This window comes from Petromyzon marinus, chromosome 73 (genome assembly GCF_048934315.1).
Source record: "Petromyzon marinus isolate PM22_M1 ecotype Great Lakes invasive population chromosome 73, UKy_Petmar_22M1.pri1.0, whole genome shotgun sequence".
NCBI lineage: Eukaryota > Metazoa > Chordata > Hyperoartia > Petromyzontiformes > Petromyzontidae > Petromyzon > Petromyzon marinus.
This window is the reverse complement of record NC_133739.1, coordinates 4,844,299-4,868,490: the sequence shown is the minus strand read 5'-3', so window position 1 is coordinate 4,868,490 and position 24,192 is coordinate 4,844,299. Positions and strand designations below refer to the sequence as shown.

The window sequence follows — 24,192 nt, the reverse complement described above, 5'->3', positions numbered from 1 at the left end:
GTTTAAAAAAAACTAAATCTAGATTCAAAACGCATTATTGTAGAACTGCTTGTTGTATTTAGTTTATTGTCCTTCTTCCCCCACGCCTCCGATTACCATGATTGGCTATGTACGGTGCGAAAGAAGTTAAACATACATACAGGGACTCCTCTACTTACGAACATTCGCCTTACAAACTTTCAGGGATACGAACACACCTGTCCGTATGTCTAGTTGCCTGTTCGGACCGAGAGTCATAAGTTCAACCACCGCGCAATTGATAGCGGTGGTGGCCTCTACATCTACAGGATATTATGCAACTTTTGGTGCCATTCCCCGTGTTTAGTGTACATGCCATATAACACGTTTGGAATCGACAGGAGTAAAGTTGTACTCACGAACAAATAGACTTACGAACAGACCTCTGGAACCTAACTCGTTCGTGATGGTCCATAAACAGAGATGGACCATTGCCAAAGGTCGATGTGTGTGTGAGTCGCTGTATGTGTGTACGTCGATATACGTGTGTAACTCCGTGTGTGTGTGTATCTAAAGTCCATGTCTGTGTGTGTGAGTCCACGTGTGTGTGTGTGTAAGTCGATGTGTTTGTGTGTGTGTGGGTCAATGTCTGTAAGTGTGTGTAAGTCGATGTGTGTGTCTCTTTCTTTTTCGCCCGGGCAACGCTGGGTACTTCCCGCTAGTGGTCCATAAATAGAGATGGACCATTGCCAAAACGGCGCCTACGAGGTGGGTCATTTTCCTTTCAGGCCATGCATGCAGTGTTGGGGTCATCAGCGCAGAGTTCGAAATTCGCGTCTTTTGCCTCTGGTCCCGCCCACTCCGTTGCCACTTGAGTGCATGGGGCCCCCCGAGTCTTATTCACTGCTGGCACTGAGAGTGTGGGGCTGAAGGAGCGTGCGGGGATCGCGATGGCCTGGATGGCGCTGTTCACTCTACCGCTGATCACGCAGGCAGAACAAGGTACTGGCTACACAACATAGACACATAGACGCGCGTACATGCAAACTCATATACATAGACACGTACACACATACATACATACAGACACATGTACGTACATACATACGGACACAGAGACACACGTGATCACATACTTACATACACAGACACACGTGCATACATACATATAGACACATATAGACACATTTTCATACAAAACACACAGACAACGATCACCGGTATAGCCTGAACAGACTATTTGGGCAGTTGTTGTTAGCAAGCAGTACCTATGAAGAACCGGCACGCCACACGAGGGGGTGGGTGACCAGCACCACGGACGCCCGGCCGCCTTTGTCTCCCTCGTGGCGATGTTTGCACACTGCACCAGGTACTCATTTGAGGCCGAGTCGACCTATCGGAAGAGACCCTGGACCGGTTCAGATATTCGTCGCCGGTGTTGGGCGTGAGCGGGAATCGAACTCGGGTTTGTCGTCGATTTTTTTGCACACAGCGTTTTAAGAATTGTTTTGTTTTCTTCTTTGGTTCTTTCGGTAAAGTCACGTAGAATGAGAATAAAATAATAAATTAATAAACAAAAATAACACAATAATATTCTCACGACGTTTCGGCCACAACACAAGCGGCCTTCATCAGGTGAAGGGGGTGAGACTGTCTGGTAGGACAGCGCTGTCCTACCAGAAGGGGGTGAGACTGTCTGGTAGGACAGCGCTGTCCTACCAGACAGTCTCACCCCCTTCACCTGATGAAGGCCGCTTGTGTTGTGGCCGAAACGTCGTGAGAATATTATTGTGTTATTTTATTTTATCAATTTATTATTTTATTCTCATTCTACGTGACTTTACCGAAAGAACCAAAGAAGATGAATCATTGCAGTCACGAAAGCTTTAAATCGAAATTGTTTTGTTGTTGTGTGGAATATTTGCTGGGGTTTTTTTTTTTCCCAGGATGTTTCTGTTGCGCATCGTCGCTTTGAGATGTTCTGTGTTCTAATTTCGTTTGTTGCGGTTGCACCCGACTTAAGAGCCGCATGGCTCACAGGGCTATTATGCCAATTAAATGAAACTTGAACACTTGAAGCTTGAACTAACCACTGCCGCCAACACTCCATCACCACCATCAACAACAACAACAACAAACAACCGCCGCCGCCGTTCGCCACAAAGCGGCTGCATCGTCACGACAGCGCTCGTGCCAGGCCCGGTGCACGAGGCCACGGGTACAGTGATTCATGCGGCAGACCCAAGTGCCATGGGGTTGACTGACTTGAGACGATTGGCAAGGCGCGCCACTAACCTGTGCGGCCCCCCCCCCCACCCCCCCCTACCGTGCCATCTCGCTGCGTTGTATCCCGCCCGGCGGTCCGCTCGTTGCCGTGAGCGTCCGCTCATCCGCACACTCTGGCACATTCGCACTCCACAGGCTCAAAAAAAAAAATTGGAGAATTGTACAAAACTCCACGGGGAATTATCACCCCATTCACGGCTCGAACTCAGGTCCGCCCTGCCGCGAGGCACCGGTGTTAATGACTGCGAGTGCGAGTCAAGGCGTCACTCGCCAGTGCCAGAACCAGAGTATTGTATTAATACCGCAGCAGGGAGGAATCCGATGAGCTGCGAAGCTCTTTACTCGCAGATGTCCAGTCGGGGGCACGGGGAGTAAGAAGGTGACGACAGTGCTGGCACGCGAAATGCCCCGCTTGGGGAAGTGTATCAAAGAGAGGTTGCCTTAAAAATCGCACCACCACATCGTAGATCTGATCGATAAAACTGCTCGCCCAACCAACAGCCATATCGCAGACCTTATCGTACCCGGTGCATGCGTTTCCCGATACCCTAATCGGTTTGGGGAGGTGATAGGGGAAAAAAAAAATTCCCCGCGGTTTTGTTTCCCCCAAAGTTGCAGAAATCTAAACCTCGGCCTGTGCACTTATTTTATTATTATTATTATTTGCACGCTTTTATTTAACTCACTCTTGTCTGTTGTTGTATCCTCAAATCTTCAATGTAGATTTTATTTTATACCTACGTGACTTTACCGAACGAACCAAAGGGTACGGATCCTCAAATCTTGTAACTCAATTTTTAACCCACTTCCCAATGTGGTATCGACTGTAAACTTGGCATACTTATGTCATACTGATGACAATACTACATTCTATCATAAAAAATATATATATTTATTTTAAAACATTATTTTTTACATATTATGTTTCGGCTTGGGTCTAATTGTCCACGGTCAACTGACGTTGGCTGTAAATCACCACGCTCCCATTACGTTGTGGCAAGCTTCGGGGGGCCACTTCCTGGAGTCGTGGAGTTCTTCCATTACTAGTACGGTACATTTCATTAAAGCGGTTTTTTTTTACTTTTTTTTAATATTACTCATTTTCTAGACACGAATGTTTGCGAGTTTCGGGAAGGGGGTGGGTGGCACATTGTGGTTATGACATGGCACCTTTTTTGCCGGTATCAAAATATGAAAAAAATAAGAAAAATAATGTTTACACGTTCACCACAAGTACTATGTGTGGTTAATGCAGACTTAATTCCTTAAAAACGGTTTATATTTGGTGTTGGAAAATATTAACACCTCTTGTTTTATTGCCAGATAGGGTAAAACCTATTGTTGTTTTCATAATCGGTTATAACATTTCTTGCCTCACAGCAACAAAGCACCTAAGATCGATGATATCGTAGAGTTATAAAGTAGTTATTTTGCTTTTTCCTGCATGACGGTTAGAAAATGAATTTCCTGTTTGCCGCATGTGCAGACTTCAGTTCAGTTCATTTATTAGGTATAGCCCTGTGAGCCAGTCGGCTCCTGACTCGGGTGCAACCGCAACAAAACAAAAACACGAACAAGAAAACATCTGAAAGTGACTACACACAACAGAAAAATCGAGGAAAAAACAGCAAAGTGTTCCAGAAAAAGCACCGCATTTCAACACTGTGTGCGAAGATCCCAGTGGGATGCAAGTCAAACAATAGCAACCATAAGACAATGTAGATGAAAGTTAGCAGTTTAACTCTGTACTACAACAAACAAACATGGCTAAACCAAAACGTTTTCCAAATCGCCAAAATCAAGCTATAAAAATTATGTAGCAGTGATCATATGAAACTGTGATTCAAATTTAACAATAAACGATAAACACAGTAGCTGGCAGCATAAATCACTCCCTAACAGCAGGAGTATCAGTAGGAGTATCAAAATCTTTCAATGCACCTTTAAAGATCAGCATCACTATAATAAAAACTCAAGATCATACTTTGCAGTGGTCATCCGGAGCGATACATTTGATATCAGGCCACTGAATAGCATTGGCATCTAGGGGTGTACAACTCCTCGAGAGCAGTTTTGAGTGAAGATCTCACAGCTAGTGATCCAAGTTGCAGTTTATTGGTGACAGCATTCCAGACCCTGGGCGGCATCAATAGAAAAGGCCCTTCCTCCAGTATTTGTACGGCAATAAGGAATGTGAAGCTGGTAAATGAGCGAAGACCTTAGGTCACATTTGTTCTTCGAAACAGTGAGGAGATCCAGCAGGTAGTCTGCTGATTTTTTTGTAAGTACATCGTGAATAAATAAGATCTGATGCAGAAGTCGTCGATTATTAAGAGAAATTAAGTTTGACCCAATGTAGAGATCACGGTGGTGGGTCCTATATGGCAGTTCAATGGAAATCTTAAGGCCGAGTGATGAATTGAGTCAAGCTTCTTCAGCAAAGTACTGGGGGCTGATTTATACACGATGTTACAGTAATCAAGTAGAGGCAGTACGGTAGCTTTTAACAATTCCAAGCGGAACATAGGGGGGATGCAGTGCTGGTGTCGATACAGAAAACCAAATTTTATTTTGTCTTTTTACCAATATAATCAATGTGATTATATAGATCTTGACTTGCTCTATTTGATGATTATTTAAGGAATATAATTGGGGAAAAATAACTTCCTGCTTTAGTCCTGGTGAGAAGCATAGCACCTTGGTTTTGGAGGTATTCAGGACCCGTTTCAGAGCAACTAGCTGAAGTAGTTTGTTGAAATCACCCTGGAGCTTAGCAATCACGTCATCCGGAGAGCGGCCAGCAGTAATCAGTATCGTGTCATCTTCAAAAAGATTTACCCTGGAATTATCCAGGTGAGTGCCCAAGTCATTGACATAAATAGAGACCAAGAGGGGGCTGAGGATGAACCCTGTGGAACCCCTTTTGCTATCTTAACACTGTTTGACCTCCAACCATCTGTGAATACAGTTTGGGTGCGAGAAGAGAGGTAATTTTTTAACCATTCTACTTCGTGTTCGGAGAAACGGAGGCAACTTAGGTTACTAAGCAGGGTGTTGTGGTCAACTGTATCGAAGGCTTTTGGACAGGTCAAGAAAAAGACTGGCACAGTACTGCTTATTATCAAGGCTACTGTAAATGTGATTCAGAGAGTCTAATGCAGCAGATGTGGTGCTGTGTTTTTTGCGGAACCCAAATTTTTTCGATGTAATAGATTGTTGTCGGACAGGAAACTGTTAATTTTGTAGTACAATAATTTTTCAAAATTTTTCATCAATGGGGACAAAATTGAGATAGGTCGGTAGTTATTTGGATCATCTTTAGGGCCGCCTTTGTGAAGTGGACGAACATAGGAATGTTTCCATTCTAGAGGTACTGATGCTTCTTTGATGGACAGGTTGAAAATATGGGCTATTTTTTTGTACAGTGAGGGAAAAAAGTATTTGATCCCCTGCTGATTTTGTAAGTTTGCCCACTGGCAAATAAATGATCAGTCTATAATTTTAATGGTAGGTTTATTTGAACAGTGAGAGACAGAATAACAACAATAAAATCCAGAAAAACGCATGTCAAAAATGTTATAAATTGATTTGCATTTTAATGATGGAAATAAGTATTTGACCCCCTTTCAATCAGAAAGAGTTCTGGCTCCCAGGTGTCTTCTATACAGGTAACGAGCTGAGATTAGGAGCACACTCTTAAAGGGAGTGCTCCTAATCTCAGCTTGTTACCTGTATAAAAAACACCTGTCCACAGAAGCAATCAATCAATCAGATTACAAACTCTCCACCATAGCCAAGACCAAAGAGCTCTCCAAGGATGTCCGGGACAAGATTGTAGACCTACACAAGGCTGGAATGGGCTACAAGACCATTGCCAAGCAGCTTGGTGAGAAGGTGACAACAGTTGGTGCGATTATTCGCAAATAGAAGAAACACAAATGAACTGTCAAGCTCCCTCAGCCTGGGGCTCCATGCAAGATCTCACCTCGTGGAGTTGCAATGATCATGAGAACGGTGAGGAATCAGCCCAGAACTACACAGGAGGATCTGGTCAATGATCTCAAGGCAGCTGGGACCATAGTCACCAAGAAAACAATTGGTAACACTACGCCGTGAAGGACTGAAATCCTGCAGCCCCCGCAAGGTCCCCGAGCTCAAGAAAGCACATATACATGCCCGTCTGAAGTTTGCCAATGAACATCTGAATGATTCAGAGGACAACTGGGTCAAAGTGTTGTGGTTAGATGAGACCAAAATGGAGCTCTTTGGCATCAACTCAACTCGCCGTGTTTGGAGGAGGAGGAATTCTGCCCATGACCCCAAGAACACCATCCCCACCGTCAAACATGGAGGTGGAAACATTATGCGTTGGGGGTGTTTAACTGCCAAGGGGACAGGACAACTTCAGCGCATCAAAGGGACGATGTACGGGGCCATGTACCATCAAATCTTGGGTGAGAACCTCCTTCCCTCTGCCAGAGCATTTAAAATGGGTCGTGGATGGGTATTCTAGCATGACAATGACCCAAAACACACGGCCATGGCAACAAAGAAGTGGCTCAAGAAGAAGCACATTAAGGTCCTGGAGTGGCCTAGCCAGTCTCCAGACCTTAATCCCATAGAAAATCTGTGAAGGGAGCTGAAGGTTCGAGTTGCCAAACGTCAGCCTCGAAACCTTAATGACTTGGAGAAGATCTGTAAAGAGGAGTGGGACAAAATCCCTCCTGAGATGTGTGCAAACCTGGTGGCAAACTAAAGAAACGTCTGACCTCTGTGATTGCCAACAAGGGTTTTGCCACCAAGTACTAAGTCATGTTTTGCAGAGGGGTCAAATACTTATATCCCTCATTAAAATGCAAATCAATTTATAACATTTTTGACATGCGTTTTTCTGGATTTTTTTGTTGTTATTATTTGTCAGTGGACAAACGTACAAAATCAGCAGGGGATCAAATACTTTTTTCCCTCACTGTATATTAGGTGACCAACAGTTAGTAGAGCAAAGACGGGAATACTATCTGCTCTGGTAGAGGAGGACCCTTTGAGGTAAGACAGTTGTTTCAGAACATTACTTTCGTGGATTGGCTGGAAACTAAATTCGTTTAATGTTTGGAAAGGGGTGTAGGAAATTGCATGAGCAGGGGTGACTCCCAATACATTATCAAAAAGGTCACCAGCTTCAGAAAAATGAAGGTTAAAATTGTTGATAATTTGTTGGGGCTCTGAAAAAAAGTCCCCATTTCGGTTAAGCGCAATGCACAGATTACCTGTGTTGGATGCCTTTTCGATGCATTTGATTGTTTTCCAGAAGATCCTGGAATTTCCATGTGATTCCAGGAGAGTGGAGGAAAAGTAAGCAAGCATTTTTTGCATGCCGTATTCTAGCCAGTCATTGACCAAATCACTTTTCTGAGCACATGAACAAGCCTTGTCCCTAGTTTTCATGAGCTTAGTAATCAAAGAATCAAACCATGGTGGGCGGTTGCCTTTAGTTTTAAATCTAACCAACGGAGCATGTTTGTTAAGAATTTGGAGAAACGTGTACCTGAAGGTCTCCCAAGCCGTAGTCAGGTTGGGGATATCACAGACCTTGTCAATATCCGAGTGAAGCACATCATTAGTAAATTCCTGAATGCTGAAGTGTCTCATGGAGTCCTTCTCAACGAATTTAGGGGGGGCTTTCGGTCTGGCTGATGATCTCACCACAAATATGAAGGAATAATCACTAAGGTTATTACCCAGAACACCAGTCAGTGCGAAATTGTGAGGGGCATTTGTCAATAGGACGTCAAGCAGAGATGACTGTCCCTGATTTTTTAGGTTGGATCTTGTGGGGACATTTATTAATTGAAATAGGTTAAATTCATCTGCAAAATTTGTGGCCACGGCCGGCGGGTTTTAGCCAATTCCAATTTAGATCGCCCACTAAAACTATTTCACCTTTAGGGATGCCCCCAAGAAGCTCTCTCAGTGCAGACGCAGCTTCAACATCCTTCCCACTAGGCGGTCGATAGCAGCACATTAACAGTATCTGTTGATTATTTGGGAGAGATATTCTGAGAGCCAGACCTTCAAAGCAACATTTTTTTAAACAATGAGTGAACTAGTGAACATGCAATAGCATTACGAACATAGATTGCAATTCCACCTCCTTTAGACTCTCAGTCAAGCCGAAAAAGGTTGTAGTTGTCAAACGTAATCTGCAAGTCATTTATGGCAGGAGTGAGAAATGTTTCTGTTAGGCAAAAAATGTCCGTGTCCAGATTTGCCACTTCTAGTTTTAGTTGACTTAATTTAATCACAAGCGCTCTGATGTTGACATGTAGAACACCAACACCTTTTCTGACAGAAAATTTTACAGAATTATACGAGTTCTTTACATTTGGGCCAATACCTCCCAGAAATAAGAAAAGTAGAATTAATAGTTTGCACAGGTATTTTCTGTGAAAGGATGAAGAGCGGCGAACCTTGGACGAATAGCAGCAGCTCGCAGATGGCGATATTTTTAAGAGCAAAATGAAGTTTGGAAGGAGTGCTGGTGAAGTAATGGGACAGAGATAGGGTTTAAAAGGATACAATGATGGAGTGTAGAAGTGTCTATAAGCTGTTTCATTAGCAGGTGTAATGGCAAATTGAGCAACAAGTATGGACGAGAAGTAACGAAGGTTCCTGGTGGTAGAGTTAAGTGTGGCACTAGATATGCCCTGGAGGGACAGCAGAGGATACATAGCAGGAGAACTGCCATCTTTAAAATATCAAGGGTACACACAGATTAACATACAAGCGAAAAAACTAAATTTTTAGGCCGAGCACGAGAAACGTTTCGCCGCACTCGTCACACACGCACGGCTTCTCGCCCGTGTGCTTGAGATTTTGGAGATGAGCACCGCCCTCAATGTGACATCAGAGCAAGAGATCACGATTGATCATAGCATTGGAGGTGATGCGGAAGAGGGTGGCGTGCTCATTGATGGCCTTTAGCTTCTCGCTGCACTCGGGCGGCGGCTTAAGGGTTTCCAGGTCGTTGAGCGAGCGCTGGAGGGCGGCTCCGTGCTTGCCGATCAGGTCGTTGCATGTACTCATTTCCTCGAGCTTGGAGGACAGCGAGTGGAGCATGGTCTTGTATTTCCGTCTTGTCGGCCTTTGCGCCTGATTTCTCATCGCCTGAGTCATATGCTTGCAGCACGCTTGTAGAGCCAGCCCTCCTTCACCACCGTCACCTCCGCCATGGCGTCGTAGTCCTTCTGCCGTGACTCTCTCGGTCTGCTCAAGCACTCCTCCATAGACTGTCCGTGCACTTCACGCGAGCATGAGCGACGCATCACTCGTCACCACCACGACCACGGCGGTCCGCAGGGCCCTGGGTGCTGCTACCTGTGAGTTCGGGAGACAAAGGCGGCAACAATTTATTATGTCGAAACCAATCTGGGTTCCGAAAAAAATCACATTTACGGTAGCCTTGATAATAAGCAGTACTGCGCCAGTCTTTTTCTTGACTTGTCAAAAGCCTTTGAGACAGTCGACCACAACACCCTGCTTCGTAAACTAAGTTGCCTCCGTTTCTCCAAACACGCAGTAGAATGGTTAAAAATTTAACCTCTCTTCTCGCACCCAAACTGTATTCATAGACGGTTGGAGGTCAAACAGTGTTAAGATAACAAAAGGAGTTCCACAGGGTTCCATCATCGGCCCCTCTTGTTCTCTCTTATGGCAATGACTTGGGCACTGACCTGGACCATTCCAGGGTAAATATGTTTGCAGATGACACGATATTGATTACTGCTGGCCGCTCTCTGGATGACGTGATTGCTAAGCTCCAGGGTGATTTCAACAACCTACAGGATCAGCTAGTTGCTCTTAAACTATTTCTGAATACCTCCAAAACCAAGGTGCTATGCTTCTCACCAGGGCTAAAGCAGGAAGTTATTTTTCCCTAATTATATTCCTTAAATAATCATCAAAAAGAGCAAGTCAAGATCTATAAGTATCTTGGGGTAATTTTTGATTCATAACTGAATTTTCAAGATCACATTGAATATATTGGCACAAAGACAAAATAAAAATGTGGTTTTCTGTATCGACACCAGCACTGCTTCCCCCCTATGTTCCGCTTGGAATTGATAAAAGCTACCGTACTGCCTCTACTTGATTACTGTGACATCGTATATAAATCAGCCCCTAGTACTATACTGAAGAAGCTTGACTCAATTTATTACTCGGCCTAAGATTGGCATTGAACTTCCCATATAGGACCCACCACTGCCATCCTCACATTGGGTCAAACTTAACTTCTCTTAATGATCGACGGCTTGTGCATCAGATCTTATTTATTCACGATGTACTTACAAAAAAATCAGCAGACTACCTGCTGGATCTCCTCACTGTTTCGAAGAACAAATGTGACCTAAGGTCTTCGCTCATTTACCAGCTTCACATTCCTTATTGCCCTACAAATACTGGAGGAAGGGCCTTTGCTATTGATGCCCCCAGGGTCTGGAATGCTATCACCAATAAACTGCAACTTGGATCACTAGCTGTGAGATCTCCACTCAAAACTGCTCCCGAGGAGTTGTACACCCCTAGATGTCACTGCTATTCAGAGTGGCCTGAAATCAAATGTATCATTCCGGATGACCGCTGAAAAGTATGATCTTGAGTTTTGATTATAGTGTGCTGATCTTTAAAGGTGTATTTAAATGTTTTTTATTCTGCTACTGATACTCCTGTTATGGAGTGACTCATGCAGCCAGCTATGGCTACAAAGTTTGGTCGTACATGTTTTGTGTTTATCGTTTATTGTTACATTTGAATCACAGTTTCTATGATCACTGTTACATTGTTTTTATAGCTTTATTTTGGTGATTTTGAAAACGATTTGTTTTAGCCATGTTTGTTGGAGTACGGAGTTAGCCTGATAACTTTAATCTACATTGTCTTATGGTTGTTATTGTTTGACTTGCATCCCACTGGGATCTTTGCACACAGCGTTGAAATGCGGTGCTTTTTCTGGAAGACTTTGCTGGTTTTTCCTGGATTTTTCTGTTGGGTGTAGTCACTTTAAGATGTTTCTTGTTCATGTTTTTGTTTTGTTGCGGTTACACCCGAGTCAAGAGCCGCACGGCTCACAGGGTTATACCTAATAAAGGAAAATGAAACTGAAACTAATAACAGCGCTTGCCCCTATGGTCTGTTACAGGCTATACGGGGAATATGTCTTTGTTTGAGTGTGTGGGTGAGTGACTGAGCGGGTGCGTCGGTGAGGAGAGTGAATGGAAGAGTGAATGGGTGAGTGGGTGAGTAGGTGAGTGGGTAGGTGGGTGAGTGAGTAAGTGAGTGGGTGAGTGGGTGGGTGAGTGAGTAGGTGAGTGGGTGAGTGGGTGGGTGGGTGAGTGAGTGAGTAGGTGAGTGGGTGGGTGGGTGAGTGAGTGAGTAGGTGAGTGGGTGAGTGGGTGGGTGAGTGGGTGAGTGGGTGAGTGAGTGAGTAGGTGAGTGGGTGAGTGGGTGGGTGAGTGGGTGAGTGGGTGGGTGGGTGAGTGAGTGAGTAGGTGAGTGAGTGGGTGGGTGGGTGAGTGAGTGAGTAGGTGAGTGGGTGAGTGGGCGTGTGAGTGGGTGAGTGGGTGGGTGAGTGGGTGGGTGAGTAGGTGAGTGGGTGGGTGGGTGAGTGAGTGAGTAGGTGAGTGGGTGAGTGGGTGGGTGAGTGAGTGAGTAGGTGAGTGGGTGATTGGGTGGGTGAGTAGGTGAGTGGGTGGGTGGGTGAGTGAGTGAGTAGGTGAGTGGGTGAGTGAGTGAGTGAGTAGTTGAGTGGGTGGGTGAGTGGGTGAGTGGGTGGGTGAGTAGGTGAGTGGGTGGGTGGGTGAGTGAGTGAGTAGGTGAGTGGGTGAGTGGGTGGGTGAGTGAGTGAGTAGGTGAGTGGGTGAGTGGGTGAGTGAGTGGGTGGGTGAGTGGGTGGGTGAGTGGGTGAGTGGGTAAGTGGGTGGGTTGGTGAGTGAGTGAGTGAGTAGGTGAGTGGGTGGGTGGGTGAGTGAGTGAGTAGGTGAGTGGGTGAGTGAGTGAGTAGGTGAGTAGGTGAGTGGGTGGGTGAGTGGGTGAGTGGGTGAGTGAGTGGGTGAGTGGGTGGGTGGGTGAGTGAGTGAGTGGGTGAGTGGGTGGGTGAGTGAGTGAGTAGGTGAGTGGGTGAGTGGGTGGGTGAGTGAGTAGGTGAGTGGGTGAGTGGGTGGGTGAGTGAGTAGGTGAGTGGGTGAGTGGGTGGGTGAGTGGGTGAGTGTCTGACAAGACAAAGGCGGCCAGGCGTGCGTGGTTCTGGCCACCCACCCCCTCTGGGCGTGCCACAGTGCTTGCAGACTTCATAGGCTCTGCTACCCGCTTGACCCAACAGTCTGTTAAAGGCTACGTGGGGGTTCTTTGTCTTTTTTTTATTGTATGTTGTCGTCATCGCATTGCAGGGTGCCACGTGCAACTCTCCCAGGTTCAAGTGAACGGCATCGCCGGCTCCTCCGCCCTCATCCAGGCCCGAGTCATAACCCCCGACGGCTGCGAGGTCACCAAAGCGTCGTGGTCCAAGAACAGCGGGCAGAACCCCGTGGCCAAGTACGACGCCTCGACCCAACGCTGGACGCCGTTTGGGGGCTCGGATAAGTACCTAGGCCGCGTGGAGCTGAGCCCCGCCGTCGTGATGGAGGCGAGCGGGATCAGCACCGTGTCGCTCTATCTGCAGGAGCTGAGGATGGAGGACGACGGTTTTTACCTGGTCCAGGTGTCCTGGAGCCGCTACGGCATGACCTGGCTGGACAGTTCGAATGTCTACCTGAGCGTCAGAAACCGTGAGGTCCACACCCACCGCCCACCCACCCACCACACACACAACAACCGCCATTTACCACTAAGTGGCGATGACGTCACCATGGCGCTTGTGGCAGGCTATGTGCACGTTAAGGCCATGTGAAGTGTCGAACGCCCACTGGCAGGAGGTTATGGCACAGACCCAGGTGCCATGGGTTGACTGACTGAGATGACTGGCCGAGGCACCACCTGTGCCCCCCTACTGTGCCAATTTGCTGTGTTATAGCCGCCCGGCACTCTGCTCATTCTTGTGAGCGTCGCTCCTCTGCCCTCCGTTGTTGTTGGAGCGCGACTGCCTCCAACTGCCCAGTAGCAGCGTCCTTAACGAGCCTCCGCTTCCACAGAGACTGATCTTGACTCCGCTGGTACGAGTCATTGGCAAGTCCACTCAGCTCCATATCCTCTTGTACCACATCACACCATCTCTTTTTCTTTAGCTCATGCCGTGCCCGTTTAGCCCCCTCTATCCGGCCGAACAAAAACTGTTTAGGAAGGAATGCGATGGCTGGGTATGCGGGCTACATAACCCAGCCAACACAGCCTTGACTGCTGGAGGAGCTCACAATTAGATTTTGTCCAGATCTTTCAAGGATTTGTGAGCTCCTCACATTATCCTTTCTAATTAAACCCAGGATGGATCGTAGGCAGGCCAGCCTAAATATTTCTAACTAATAAAAATGTTCTATTAGGGCGGTCCACGTTTAATAAGCATAGAGAAAGGAGGGCATGACTGTGGCTGTGAAGACTCGAAGCTTCGTGTGGAGCGGCAGATCAGGTAGCTTCCACCAGCGTTATGCAGCCGATGAAAATATAATGCCGCTCGACTGATTCTGAGTGAGACCTCTGCTGTCAAGCCAGAGCTGGTCATAAGCACACTCTCCAGGTATGGAAAACTCTCCCACTCTCTCCACAACTGCCCCATCACCATGGGGAGTTGAGGGGGTGGAGCGCTTGATGGCACAACATACCCAGACAGGTGATTAATTTTCGTGGTCCCGTTTCTTAGGTTTAGCAGCAGTGCCTCCAACTCCTCCCAGTAAGCAGCAATCAACAGATGATCGGCATACGTAACATGGTTGACCAATAGGAAGCCATCCCTTGACCGCACCTGGGCATCGATCACCCCTCCCATTGTATCTGTACCAGATGAATATTCCTCTGGTACAGCCATAGAAGGCTTCACGAACTACGTGGTAAAATAAGATGTTAAATAATGTGAGAGCCAGAGGACATCTCTGTCGCAACCCAAAGTGAACAGGGAATGGATCCAACTCCCAGCCACGCAGCTTTACCCGGTCCTGCCCACCATCATGAAGGTCCTTAATGATTGTGAGCAGAGAGGCAGGGACACCGAAAGCACAATGAACAACCCAGAGCCCAGGCCTATTGATTGTATCATAGGCCTAGACCAGGTCAGTAATGTAGAGATGTAGGTTATGTTGGAATTCCCGACACATCTGTTGTAGCAGACAGAAAATATGGCATCTGTGTAGGACTGCCCTGACCTGAAACCACATTGGGGTTCCACAAGCCTCTCCTTGGCAAGGCAATGTTGAATAATGAAATTCTCGCTTGCAACTTTCATTAGCTAGCTAAGACCAGGCAACTGTGCGTTTCAATGAGATCCTGGATGTACACCGGAGTGGAAGAGTGACAGGCGCATCTTACAGATGACAGGCCGATGGTCAGTGGTAGATCAGCTCCACGGTAGGTCCTAGTGTCAAGGACATGGGCCCACATCCGCTGTTCCGTCACTATCTAGTTCAGCAGATGTTCTTGCTTGACCCAGCATGCATTCATGAAGTTGTGTGGATGTGCCAATGTTGGAACAGCATGTTAGTAATTACAATCCCATGGGCTACACGGAAGTCTAGCAGCCTGCTACCATTGTTATTGAGCTGATTTGGCCCAAGCCTTCCAATCACTCTAGCCCAGGTTCCAGCATCATGACCCACTCGGGCGTACAAGTCACTCAAAACGATTACACTATACCGAGGGGCCACTTTAGCTAGCACCTCTGACAGTGGGTCATAGAAGGCATCTAACTCATCAGCTTTGCCTGCAACCCTTCACTGATGTTCATTTTCGGTAGGGGCATAGGTAACTACGACCACCACTCCCCACGTCTCGTTGATGGGAAGGCGAGCCCACAGTAGCCTGGGGCTTACAGCTTCTGACATTATATGCATTGTCTTTGAAACTGATTGGTCCACACCAGATACAGCTTTCTTTCGAGCTTCGAACCTCGGCTTTCTTTAGAGCATAGATACTAGGCTCTAAAGAAAGCTGTCTCTGGTGTGGACTAATCCGTTTCAAAGACAATGCATATGGATATATGCAATGCATATACTATCAGAGTATGTTTTTTGTTTGCATTCTGACCACAAGTTTACGTGGTTAATGCAGACATGATTCCTTGTTAAAAGTTCATGTTTGGTGTTTTAACATCTTAACACCTATTTTGTTGCCAGAAAAAAGGGGAAAACCTAGTTTCATATTGTGGTGTATTTGTGGCAATAACTCTGTGTGTAATGAGTGTGACCTTATCTCACTGAGCCTCTAAACATTTTTTTCAGGATGTTACTGCCGCTGCTGCTGTTCCTGCCGCTGTTGCTACTGCTGCGTGTGATTTCATATGTATGCAAAGAGTATTTTTTTACATTTAAATAAATCTGCACTCACTGGTGTTAGATTCATGATGGAAGTTTGTATCAGTTCATCAAATACTTCTGTCTGGTTAGGCCTTCAGTGACAACTTTCTACAATTGACACTGCTGCTGCTCCATGTCACTCACTTGTTTCAGGCATACTTTCGTTGGTACTTTGTCCAATTGGCAGGGCCGGATTAAGGTTCTTGTAGACCAGTGGTTCTTAATCCGGGGTGCATGCATCCCCTGGGGGTGCGAGATTCCATTTCTGAGAACCAAAGGGGTGCAGGCTGCAGTAGAGGTTAAGAACCACTGTTGAAGGCCCTAAGCAACTTCTGTTTCGTTAGGCCTTCAGTGATAACTTTCCAACAGTTGGCACTGCTTCCCATGTTACTACCACTGCTGCTGCCTCTCCGCTTGTGGCTCTCGACCATTCGTGGTTGACCGCCAGATTCATGTACAGTGTGCACTGTAAATAAGTACTGTACTCTAGCTGCATTATGCTCACGCGACACTCCGCTCATCCTCGCAGCGGTGGCTTTTGGCTGGCCATCGAACAAAGATGGTGCTCACCGCATAATCGCACGGTGCTTTAGGATGCGCTGCTTCTGCGGGCGTCTGGAACGCTCTTGCTTCCAATATTAGGAAACTACAGCGAGCTACGCACTTTTAAATTACCATCTATATTGACAACCTAATTTATTTAGACTGGCTTTTTGTTGTGTTTAGTTTCTTGTTCTTCCCCCCGCACCTCCGATTAGCATGGTGAGGCTACGTACGGTGCGATAGAAGTTCAGCAACATACATACTATATGCTGCTACTGCAGGAGAATCCACACCTGCCCTCTTGTCTCCATCTTGACTCCCATGTGGCCCATCGCGGGTCCCAGGTCACACGCTGCTCCACAGCGTCCAATGAGGCAGTGAGGTTCAGCCGCCCACCATTTTCTTTATCAGTGCCCTCACTAATTGCACTCTCTTGCTGTTCTCCTGTGACACGGTCGTAGTAGTAGTTGTGTTCCTGAAGAATACCACGTTTTGATAAAAATCGTGTTATAATAAATAATTACATTGAGGGGAAAAAGTATTTGATCCTCTGCTGATTTTGTACGTTTGCCCATTGACAAAGAAATGATCAGTCTATAATTTTAATGGTAGGTTTATTTGAACAGTGAGAGAGAATAACAACAACAAAATCCAGAAAACGCATGTCAAAATGCTATAAATTGATTTGCATTTTAATGAAGGAAATAAGTATTTGACCCCTCTGTAAAACATGACTTAGTACTTGGTGGCACAACCCATGTTGGCAATCACAGAGGTCAGACTTTTCTTGTAGTTGGCCACCAGGTTTGCACACATCACAGGAGGGATTTTGTCCCACTCCTCTTTGCAAATCTTCTCCAAGTCATTAAGGTTTCGAGGCTGACGTTTGGCAACTCGAACCTTCAGCTCCGTCCACAAATTTTCTATGGGATTAAGGTCTGGAGACTGGCTAGGCCACTCCAGGACCTTAATGTGCTTCTTCTTGACTCACTCATTTGTTGCCTTGGCCGTGTGTTTTGGGTCATTGTCATGCTAGAATACCCATCCACGACCCATTTTCAATGCCCTGGCTGAGGGAAGGAGGTTCTCACCCAAGATTTGACGGTACATGAACCCGTCCATCGTCCCTTTGATGCGGTGAAGTTGTCCTGTCCCCGTAGCAGAAAAACACCCCCAAAGCATAATGTTTCCACCTCCATGTTTGACGGTGGGGATGGTGTTCTTGGGTTCATAGGCAGCATTCCTCCTCCTCCAAACACGGCTAGTTGAGTTGATGCCAAAGAGCTCCATTTTGGTCTCATCTGACCACGCCACTTTCACCCAGTTGTCCTCTGAATCATTCATATGTTCATAGGCAAACTTCAGATGGGCATGTATATGTGCTTTCTTGAGCAGGGGGACCTTGCGGGCGCTGCAGGATTTCAGTCCTTCACGGCGTAGTGTGGTACCAATTGTTTTCTTGGTGACTATGGTCCCAGCTGCCTTGAGATCATTGACAAGATCTTCCCGTGTAGTTCTGGGCTGATTCCTCACCGTTCTCATGATCATTGCAACTCCACGAGGTGAGATCTTGCATGGAGCCCCAGGCCGAGGGAGATTGACAGTTCTTTTGTGTTTCTTCCATTTGCGAATAATTGCACCAACTGTTGTCACCTTCTCACCAAGCTGCTTGACAATGGTCTTGTAGCCCATTCCAGCCTTGTGTAGGTCTACAATCTTGTCCCTGACATCCTTGGAGAGCTCTTTGGTCTTGGCCATGGTGGAGAGTTTGGAATCTGATTGATTGATTGCTTCTGTGGACAGGTGTCTTTTATACAGGTAACAAGCTGAGATTAAGAGCACTCCTTTTAAGAGTGTGCTCCTAATCTCAGCTCGTTACCTGTATAAAAGACACCTGGGAGCCAGAAATCTTTCTGATGGAAAGGGGGTCAAATACTTATTTCCCTCATTAAAATGCAAATCAATTTATAACATTTTTGACATGCGTTTTTCTGGATTTTTCTTGTTATTCTGTCTCTCACTGTTCAAATAAACCTACCATTAAAATTATAGACTGATCATTTATTTGTCAGTGGGCAAACGTACAAAATCAGCAGGGGATCAAATAGTTCACTGTATGTATAGTGTATGGGGGTAAAGCGCAGTCCACGATAACGCCACGAGATGTGTAACTTAGGGGTTGAACAAAGACTGAAGCATGTAGTGGGTAGCATCAAGAAGCATCATCCAACAGCATCCCAATGCCTTGCGTGATGATGATGATGATGCTACACCGAGGCAGCCATACGACTAAGAGTTGGGTGCCATGGGTAGCGAGAAGTTAACTACCTCGCCTGGTATACAGGAGGTTGTCGGTTCGATCCCAACCGTGACGCCATGGTGGCTAGGAAATGTTAACTACCTCGCCTGGTATACAGGAGGTTTTGGGTTCGATCCCAACCGTGACGCCATGGTGGCTAGGAAATGTTAACTACGTCGCCTGGTATACAGGAGGGCGTGGGTTTGATCCCGACCCTGGCGCCTGTAAAATTGGAGGCTGCATGTCTCTTCCCGTGTTCGCGTGGATTTTTCTCCAAGTCCTCCGGTGTTTCGCTCCACGTTTAGAATCAACGTAACGTGTTTATAGTATTTGGCTGCTTTAAGTTTCCAAGCCATTTCGTTGAGCAGCCATCATTCGTGATAGTCAGGTGGCTTCTACAAAAAGAGCTGCATAGCTCAGTGGGGCCTTACCTGGTACAAATAAAAAAGTAAAATAAATCAATTTGATTTAGATGAGCTAAAAAGTTAAAATGTAATGATAGACTTATGGAAGGTGAGAGCGCTGAGTCAATGATATCCTTGTCTTCATTTTCAGGTTGACGTGTACAGTATGGTACTGTTCGTTTGTTCGTTTCTCAGCCCGCTCATTCTGGGGAGAGTCACTGCAACGGCGGCGTGTTGAGTAGTGTGGTCTAGGTCTCCCTTTCCCTTGCTAAAGACTCCAAGCACTACTACACTATACACTACTATACACTACACTACTATACACTACACTACTATACACTACACTACTATACACTACACTACTATACACTACTATACACTACACTACTATACACTACACTACTATACACTACTATACACTACACTACTATACACTACACTACTATACACTACACTACTATACACTACACTTCTATACACTACTATACACTACACTATACACTACTATACACTACACTACTATACACTACTATACACTACACTACTATACACTACACTACTATACACTACTATACACTACACTACTATACACTACACTTCTATACACTACTATACACTACACTACTATACACTACACTATACACTACAGCAGGGTGTTGAGAAGTGTGGTTTAGACCTCCCTTACCCTTGCGAAAGACTCCAAGCACTACTACACTATACACTACTATACACTACACTACTATACACTACACTATACACTACACTACTATACACTACACTACTATACACTACTATACTCTACACTACTATACACTACACTACTATACACTACACTACTATACACTACACTACTATACACTACTATACACTACACTACTATACACTACACTTCTATACACTACTATACACTACACTACTATACACTACACTATACACTACAGCAGGGTGTTGAGAAGTGAGGTCTAGACCTCCCTTTCCCTTGCAAAAGACTCCAAGCTCTACTACACTATACACTACTATACACTACACTATACACTACACTATACACTACTATACACTACACTACTATACACTACACTACTATACACTACTATACACTACACTACTATACACTACTATAAACTACACTACTATACACTACTATACACTACACTACTATACACTACTATACACTACACTACTATACACTACTATACACTACACTACTATACACTACTATACACTACACTACTATACACTACACTATACACTACAGCAGCGTGTTGGGTAATGTGGTCTAGACCTCCCTTTCCCTTGCGAAAGAGTACAAGCACTACTACACTATACACTACACTACTCTACACTACACTATACACTACACTATACACTAAACTGCTATACAATACACTATTCACTACACTACTATACACTACACTACTGTACACTACACTATTCACTATACTCCTATACACTGCACTATGCACTGATATTCACTACACTACTATACAATACACTACTATACACTACACTATTCACTACACTACTATACACTACACTGCTATACAACAACAACAACCGCCATTCGCCACTAAGTGGTGGTGACGTCACCACGACGCTTGAGGCCACGTGAAGTGTCGAACGCCCGCTGGCCGGAGGTCACGGGGCAGATCCAGGTGCCATGTGTCGACTGACTGAGATGACTGAGATGACTGGCTGATGCACCACCTGTGCCCCCTACTGTGCCAACCTGCTGTGCTTTAGCCACCCGGCGCTCCACTCGCTGTTGTGAGCGTCGCTCCTCCGCCCTCCATTGTTGTTGGAGGGTGACTATCTCCAACCACCCAGTAGCGTCCTTCACGAGCTTCCTCCACAGAGGCCGATCTTGACACCGCTGGTACCAGTCATCGGCAAATCCACTCAGCTCCACGTCCTCCCGAACCACATCACTCCATCTCTTCTCTAGCCCGTGCCACACCCGTTTAGCCCCCTCGATCCGGCCGAACAAAAGCTGTTTCGGCATGCGGTGGCTGGGCATGCGGGCTACATGACCCAGCCAACGCAGCCTTGCCTGCCAGAGGAGCTCACCGATGGGACCTTGCCCAGATCTTTCAAGGATTTGTGAGCTCCTCACACAATCCAGCCTGGTTAAACCCAGGATGGATCGTAGGCAGACTAGCCTAAATGTTTCTAACCCGCGAAGATGTTTCATTAGGGGGGTCCACGTTTCGCAAGCGTAGAGAAGGGAGGGAATGACCGTGGCCGAGAAGTACTGAAGCTTCGTGCGGAGCGACAGACCAGGTAGCTTCCACACAGTGTTACATAACCGATGAAAATATATTGCCGCTTGACTGATTCGGAGTGAGACCTCTGCTGTTAAACTGGAGCCGGTCATAAGCACACTGCCCAGGTATGGGAAACTCTCCACTCTCTCCACAACTGCCCCATCACCGATTGGGAGTTGTGGGGGTGGAGTGTCCGATGGTACAAAATACCCAGGCAGGTGCTTAGTTTTGGTGGGGCTGATGGTAAGGCCCCATCTCTTAGTTGGACGCTCCAGTCTCAGCAGCAGCGCCTCCAACTCCTCCTCTGAATGAGCAGCTATTACCAAATCATCGGCATACATAATATGGTTGATCAATAGGGAGCCATTCCTTGACCGCACCCGGGCATCGATCAGCCTCCCATTATATCTGTACCATATGGAGATTCCCCCGGTACAGCTATTGAAGGCTTCACGAACTACGTGGTCAAAATAGATGTGAAATAATGTGGGAGCCTGAAGACATCCCTGTCGCACCCCAAGGTGTACAGGGAATGGCTCTGACTCCCGGCCACGTAGTTTTACTCGGGCCCGCTCACCATCATGAAGGTCCTTAATGATCGTGAGCAGAGGGTCAGGTACTCCAAAATCACGAAGAACAACCCAGACCCCAGGCCTTCTGATGGTATCATAGGCCTTGACCAGGTCAATATACACTACACTACCATACACTACACTATACACTACACTAAACACTACTATACACTACATTACTATACACTACACTATTCACTACACTACTATACACTACACTACTATACACTACACTACTATACACTCCACTATAAACGAATATACACTATACACTACACTACTATACACTACTATACACCTACACTATACACGACTGTTCACCACACTACTATACACTACTACACTACTATAACTAATGCACTGTTTAACACGACACTACTATGCACAGACTCATATCTCTTAATGGAGAATTCCCATGCATTCCCAGGTCAGCTGAGGCACATGGTTCCGATACTGTACACTCCATTAATTGTTTTCAGTCTTTCCATTTGCTCTTACAAGTTACATATTTAACATCACGGCAAACATCGGTCACATTTCACTTAAATATACTTTCCCGTGTAACGTGTTGGGTTGACGTGGCGTATATATCGTATCAAACTTTAGAAGGGGCGGGTGTCGTATTAAGAACCGTGAACTAAGCACGCCCCTCTCAGTTTTTAATTTTCCCATGAATGCCTTTGAGATGGCAGATCACGGATTTTGCCGATAGCGGCCATTTTTGAGACCGTAACCCCCCCGCCTCCCCCCAGCCCCCCGTGCGATAGAAAGGTTTGGAGTACAGTCAGTTCTACTATAATGCTGCGTAGACTTTCGACTGTCCATGTGCGCTTTATCCGACTTGCAGCACTTGTGAGATTTTGACGTAAATTAATAACTTGGGGGGGATATTCATATTCTTAGCTCTTTCGGTAAAGTCACGTTGTTCCCTTAAGCCCAAGTTAATCATCTAAAAACAATTATACAACATTGTTTTTTTCTTGGAAACGCGTATTACAAGTCACACTGTGCTTAAACCGAACAAATATGTTGCTCCGGTTTATCCGAAGTCCACGCGATCGCCTCTACAGTACAGTAGTCGCAACAGTGGGGGGCGGAGTTTTTTTTTTTACGTTGATTGACTGTGTCTCTGCTATTATCCACTGAGTGGGCCGAGTTTTATTGATGTCTGATTGGCTGTGGCTCTGCTATCATCCACTTAGTGGGCTGAGTCTTCTCTGGGGCGGGAGCCACGAAAGTGTTATTATCACTGAGCATGCGGATCATCGATAAGTCGATGATGCCTCATGTGCTGTCCTTGCCTTCATAGTCCCTGCTCGCTACTAACAGAACTTGCCCAAACAGTCTCTTACATGATATGAAGGGGCATCTTTGTGTTTGTATCTCTCCTCCATCCTGCACCCCTTGGTGCAGGAGGGAGGAGGCTCCCTGTCTCGATACACTACACTATACACTGCGATACACTACACTACTATACACGACACTATATACTACACTATAAACATCTTGATTTGAATTTTTTGTGACTGCAGGAATCCATACTCTTTGGTTCTTTCGGTAAAGTCACGTAGGTAGAAAAATAAAACAAAATTATCAATTATTTGTATTTTGTTTTATTTTTCTACCTACGTGACTTTACCGAAAGAACCAAAGAGTACACTACAACACTTAGTAATTTCCACGTCTCTCTCTATGTCCGTGTGTCCTAAGTTTCCGTGTCCAAGCCCGAGGTCTCCCCACGTGACCCCGTGGTGCACGTGGCAGGAGGCTCCCTGCGTCTGCGCTGCCTCGTGCACCAGGGCTCCCCTCCCATCTTCTACTCGTGGCTCAGGGGGGACGCGAGCTCGGGGGGGAACCTCACAGCGGCCGGGGTCCACACGGAGACGTGGACCCTGCACGACGCTCGGCACGGGGACAGAGTCGCCTGTGAGGTCTCAAAAACCGCGGGCACGGGAGAGACAAATACGACGACGGAGAGGAGCGACGTCGTGACGGTGACGACAGCGGCGCCCGGTACGGAGAGGATGACTGTTTAATTTGTATTGTCTTGTTTTTGTTTCGCTTATTTTAACCCAGGAAAGCCTCAATTGTGGGCACATTTTCGGCATTGGGTTGTTGGATTTTTTGGCGAGAAATATCAGTGATCTATGGAGGAAACCAGGGGGTAGCCCATGCAGAACAAGGGGAGAGAATACAAACTCCACCAGTCAAAAAGCAAACCAAATAGGATCTTGCTGCGAGGCACAAATATATTTTGTTTACCTCAATGTTATCCTCACGGTGACTTTGATGTCATTGAATGGACTAAGGGGGAAACAATGAACGTGACAGAGAATGCAGTTTAAGCGGGTCACCACGTAACCTCTTGTGGTGATAAGG

General features: G+C 46.1%; 1 protein-coding gene across 1 annotated transcript in view; it reads left to right on the top strand.

Annotated features, from left to right (window-relative positions):
* The first annotated feature begins 550 nt into the window (after positions 1-550).
* Positions 551-24,192, top strand: part of LOC116957391 (uncharacterized) — a 47,937-nt gene continuing 24,295 nt past the window's right edge. The window contains exons 1-3 of the mRNA XM_076055858.1: positions 551-960; positions 12,687-13,064; positions 23,524-23,826. Coding sequence (XP_075911973.1) covers positions 909-960; positions 12,687-13,064; positions 23,524-23,826 — 733 coding nt within the window. The 5' untranslated portion in view covers positions 551-908. The remainder of the gene's footprint in view (positions 961-12,686; positions 13,065-23,523; positions 23,827-24,192) is intronic.